The 5,371-nt window shown below is 35.1% G+C and overlaps 1 protein-coding gene across 1 annotated transcript in view; it reads right to left on the reverse strand.

Moving 5' to 3' along the window:
- Window positions 1-1,506: 1,506 nt before the first annotated feature.
- The window catches only part of LOC115240208, a 5,793-nt gene continuing 1,928 nt past the window's right edge, over window positions 1,507-5,371 (reverse strand). Inside the window, exons 2-3 of the mRNA XM_029815228.1 lie at window positions 4,346-4,524; window positions 1,507-3,619 (exon numbers count right to left, since the gene is read on the reverse strand). Coding sequence (XP_029671088.1) covers window positions 3,490-3,619; window positions 4,346-4,524 — 309 coding nt within the window. The 3' untranslated portion in view covers window positions 1,507-3,489. The remainder of the gene's footprint in view (window positions 3,620-4,345; window positions 4,525-5,371) is intronic.

Below are 5,371 nucleotides of genomic sequence, written 5' to 3' on the forward strand. Positions count from 1 at the left end.
ATATATATATACACATATGTATGTACATGCACACAAACACACGTGTATATATAAAAAATGTATAGATATGTATAAAGGAAACTTTAGAGTTTATGTTCAATTCGCCCTCCAGGCCGCAACGTAGAACCATTAAAGATGTAGAAACGGTAATGTTCCTGGGCAGTGCGATAGAGTCGAGTACGCTGAAAATCAACGTAGCGTGGAAGGCTAAGGCTGGAAAGTGTCATTGACCTATCACGCGCGATCATACGACACGTCTAATCGTGTTATGTCAGTTTTCTAGTATATAATGTCATAAATGCAATAAAGTGCGATTTCTCGGCAGCACATAATTTACAGCACGTTATAAGAGCATTATAAGAACCTGCATGTGTGATCCGCAAATATCTGTGTGAGCGGAGCTTAGTCAAAACGGTGTAAAAATGATATTTGCGCGCGACACGAGCACAAATCATTTTCTGGGTAAACACGCGTCTATATGGCAATTACATATATTTAAGTGGAGTTTCGTTCTCCCTGCTTCTTCTACAAATATGTGTGTATGTGACTTTCTATTCGATAAAAGAAAACTTAGATTAAGAATAAGATAAAATTAGATATTTAATTATAATATAATATATAATGTAGTCGTACTATACATTATACATACCGTAATACTTGTAATTCTAATGCACGATACTGTGGTTGTATATTTATTGAAGCATTTCCTCGTCGGCGAAATAAATGTGGAGAAAGAGAAAGAGAGGAAGCCACAGCCTCAAGAGGGAAGGAGAAATAAGGGGAAGGGAACAGGAGAGAGAAAAATAAAAAAGGGATAAATGTTAAAATATATAATTCAAATTAACAAGTTGGCAATTTATATCCAGAGATTCAGCTCATAGTATATGTATGGTGGCCTTCATTAAAAAATATATATTTTTTCACTCTAATCGCGCTTAAAACGCGTAAGCGCTGTAAATGTGCAGCCGTCTAGGGCTTATTCCGATTTATTCAACTTGTTAATTTGAATCGAACATTTCGCCATTTATCCTTTTAACGTCACTTCTCTATCCGGTCAATTAATTTTTTAACACCAAACGAAGAAAAGAGAGAGGGACGAGGAACGCGGTCTTCCCGATGTCTGATTATACTTCTGACTATATTACTGTATTTTACGAGAAAAATTGCTAATTTTAAAGGTTTATGTGTATATCAAAAATCAATGTACAGGCAATTTTACTACTCGAGATAATAATTTAATGTTGATATATATTTTGCACACAAAAATAATATTATTATAATATTAATAAAACTATATATTATAATATTAAGAAGCGCTGTTTTTGTTGTTGGCAATTTTTCCCCGTAGTTTCATATATATATATATACACATCAGCTTGTGCGTTCTTCTTCTTATCCCCTTTTTGTGTTGTGCAATAATACTTCTCTCAAAATAAATGGGTTCGGATACGGGTTTTTTATAGGAATACGCAATAAATATAGAGGAGAAAAGAAATGTATGAAAAATAATAGTGAAGAATAGTCGCAAGTTTTGCAACTAGTTTTTATTATATTAAAAGTGATAAAATTAGAGACAATATTTATACAATACATCGATCGCGATATTTAATCGCGTAATTATAATTTACGTTTCCTGTATATTACATAACAAATGAAATGTTGCGTATGCGAATACAACGAAATGAAAATATTTATTTCTTATTCTTAATCTAAGCTCGTCTCCTTGAGACGTTTTCATACATCTGTATTACGAGTTCCGAGTCAGATTGAGAGAAACGTGTGGTACCTTATTTTTCCAGAATGTGCGTATCGAAATCAAGACTAATCAGTACTAAACCGGTACCGCTACCAGTTTCGTTCACCGCAGTTGAATTTACGTGATTTTGATGCTATTATCAAAAATATGACAATAGTTTGGTATAGCTGTAGCTTTAAAAAAAAAATTACTTCCGTGACTTAAAATATATATTACTTGTGCTTCGCGCGAATTTTTTGACACACTGCGTTTCAGTTCGTTTGGTCCACATTTTCTTTCCCTCTTTATCGAGTTTGTGAAAGATTACGCGATGCTTACGCATATAGTATATATGTGCGTTTCATGCATGATCTGCTTTGTTCGCAATTTTGTGGTCGACAGTTCGACAACTTTACCCGTGCGATTAAAGCAAAAGGTCACGGATAAAAACGACTTACGCTCGTATTCATATCGATACTCGCATGATCGTTAAGTAACGGATACGGACGACCGCAGTTAAAATTTCTCATTATAAATAATACATTATTATACGAAAAGGAAGAATCATTTTCTTTTTCTGATTATTTCGTAACGACTTCTTCGATTAAGTACAAATGTAAGGTGAAGAAATATGTAAGCGCGTTGTAAAAGGTATTTTTCTACATTTATATATACGTCTGATTTTGCACTTTATTACAAGTCGAGAATCATATCGAATATAGGCTAATAATCGGAATAAGATCCGAATAGTTGCAAATTATGCGAATTGAATATTTAGTTGATTCGCTATCAAATTGTAGCGAAATCGGCATTAATTTCGCGGTTGTCATAGCTTCTTTTTTTGGCATAATCAATAATAACGTAATGTAGCTATAAATTAGACCGTTAGCCTGCATCGATAAATCTTTAGAATTATTCGATCTATATCTAAATCCTATACACACAGATGATGGAGGAGGAGACGTCGGATTTTTTAACGTTTAAATCGTACGATTGTTGCTCAAATGATGAACGTGCCTGCGAAAACGTATACTAAACTTCTTTCCTTTTGTACAGTTAACGTCATATTTTCTTATCCGATATATATTTTATTACCGATTACTATAAGGCCGCTATTTATCGCTAATTATATAAAATATCCAGTGAGAGAGAGAGAGAGAGAGACGAATCGATGAATGGGCATGAAATTTGAAGTACATCGCGACAGTGCAAATAAAAATAAAAAAATTATGATCAAAAATTATGATGAATAGAGACGATTCGTTAGACTCTTTAGTTATCGCTTGGATTCATCGGGAAATGATATCGATGACGATAAATCGAGCGAGCTTAAAATGTGGACATTTGTACCGGAGCCTAATGTGTTAATATATACTCTGCATATCGCGCGTTAAAAAAGTTCCCTTCTTTTCATTTGTAAGATTATTAGTCCAAATGGGAATTAACTATATATATGCTTGTCGCGCCTGGCGCTCTCCATTTGTACTCGTAAGTACCTAATTCGAACTTTGACAATAGCGGAGGAACCCGGTGGTCACTCGATCCGTTGATCCTCGCTCTAGCGAAGCTAGGAGCTGATCAGATGGTGGGGTAGAGATGATCGCTTTCGGAAGCGTACATTAGCGTAGAGGGCTAATTACGTCGAGGAGCCCGGCGGTGATGGATCGCGAAGACGTCGCGCGTCGCGCCCGCTAATCTCAGGTTGGCGTGACCACGCGAGGGGGAGGCCCCGCGACGATGCCGCCGGCCTCGTCTCAGTTGGCGTCCTCCGGAAACTCGATGTCGTCCGCCGTCGTGTTCTGGCGGCAGCGGTACACGTACGCGCTCGCGGACAGGTCGTCGCCGGAGCGCACGCACTTGTAGCTCGTGTCCGGGCAGTCGCAGCTGTATAAATCAAAGCGAGAGAATCCGTCAGAAATTTATTATGTATTTCCGATGCGTGTCGAATAATCTGAGTCCGTCCGCGCTATTATATTCCTACGCGATTCTCTTCCGTGTAACTGATAAACGGAGATCTGTCGGATATTATAATCTGGACATTTTTTTATAGTTTAAAAAATTAGTTCGGAGAAAATACGCGATAATTGATTTATTAAATCTTTTGACGACTGTTTCATCTTTTATATTTTCAGTAATTTCGTTAAATATTTGTGTCGCGTCTTTAAAAAGAAATACTTTTCTTAGTATCTAGATAACAAAAATATATTATTAAGTCTAGTTACATATAAATTATGAAAAATTTCTTTTCTTTTTTAAAGCATTTACTTAAATTTTCATATTTTTGATTCAGATATATGTATTGCAAAATTAGTCAATATTTAAACAAACTAAAATATTAATAATCGCATATTATATTATGACATTAATTATTATTAGACATTAATTATCATTTAAAAATACACGGAAAAGTCCTTAAATTAATTTTGACTCGCGAAATAAAATAAAACTCGGCACGTAATTTCTACTTCGACTTTTTCAGAGTATAATAGAACTTTTGATTCCACCTCGTAAGACAATTTCATATAAACGCGTTGCATAAAATCCCCCATTTCTCAAAGCTTGTATATCGAATTAACATTATCGTACCTTAATAACGCATAGTTTACTTACGTGTTTTTCATGAAATATTCAATGCTGCGCATGTACGGATGATAGACCGCCCATCCGCAGGCCGAGTTGTAACAATACCGTATCGGCGCATCCGCCTCGTCGCTGTTTTCCGTGGACCGTGAGATTCTTGTATTCCTAGGACCACTCAGGGCTCTAAGCAGTAACTGCTCATCCAACGTCTGTAATTAAATATACACGCGTTCTCGAGACTCTTCTTTGCCTTCATTTAACGTACAAATATTTTATTCGCTTCCTTATTTTTGCTCCCTTTTAGTAACCAACGTCTTAATAATTTTTAATTAAACGTTACTTTAATGCTTGAAAGTAAAATTGGTGGAAAATTGGACTATCTACTTTTTCCATGTGAATTATTATATAATAATAATACATTGTGCTAATATTTTAATGGTGAAATTGCGATTTATTTAACGATTCGACCATCTAGTATCGCGATTAAGAAGGTATCATTTCTTTTTATTAAAAGTTCTAACATGATGCATTTATTTTTAGATACTGGGAACTTCGTAATATCTACAAAAGATGGGAAGGATCTTGAGAAGAAGAGGAAGCAGCGAACGAAATAACGTTTGATCTACTACTCTTTTTCCAATAAAAAATTTAAAGAAATGTTTACATATATGGTAAAATGCAAAATTTCAAACGAGAGATAAAAAGGTGTGCAAAATACTTTTCTCTTTCTTATCTAATAAAATTATATATACTTTATAGAATTAACAATTTTGTTGTAAAATAACGATTCATATAAATCGATGAATTTTGGGTTAAAAGCATCGAGTATTTTCGGAGCGTAAAATTTTCTGCATTTCTGGAAACACACGAGTCAATCTGAATCGGGTAGAGAAAAGGGGAAAAGATGCATTGGAGAGAGATAATACGTCGCTAATGACGTTTTAACCGGAGATAATTGTTGCAAACGCCATTCATGAATGAAGAGTCGTCGCCATCTGCGAAATGAATCTCGTAACGATTCAGTAGCCTCTCCACGTCACTCGTAATATATATATA

Source organism: Formica exsecta, unplaced genomic scaffold (genome assembly GCF_003651465.1).
Source record: "Formica exsecta isolate Colony F162 unplaced genomic scaffold, ASM365146v1 scaffold421, whole genome shotgun sequence".
Lineage (NCBI taxonomy): Eukaryota > Metazoa > Arthropoda > Insecta > Hymenoptera > Formicidae > Formica > Formica exsecta.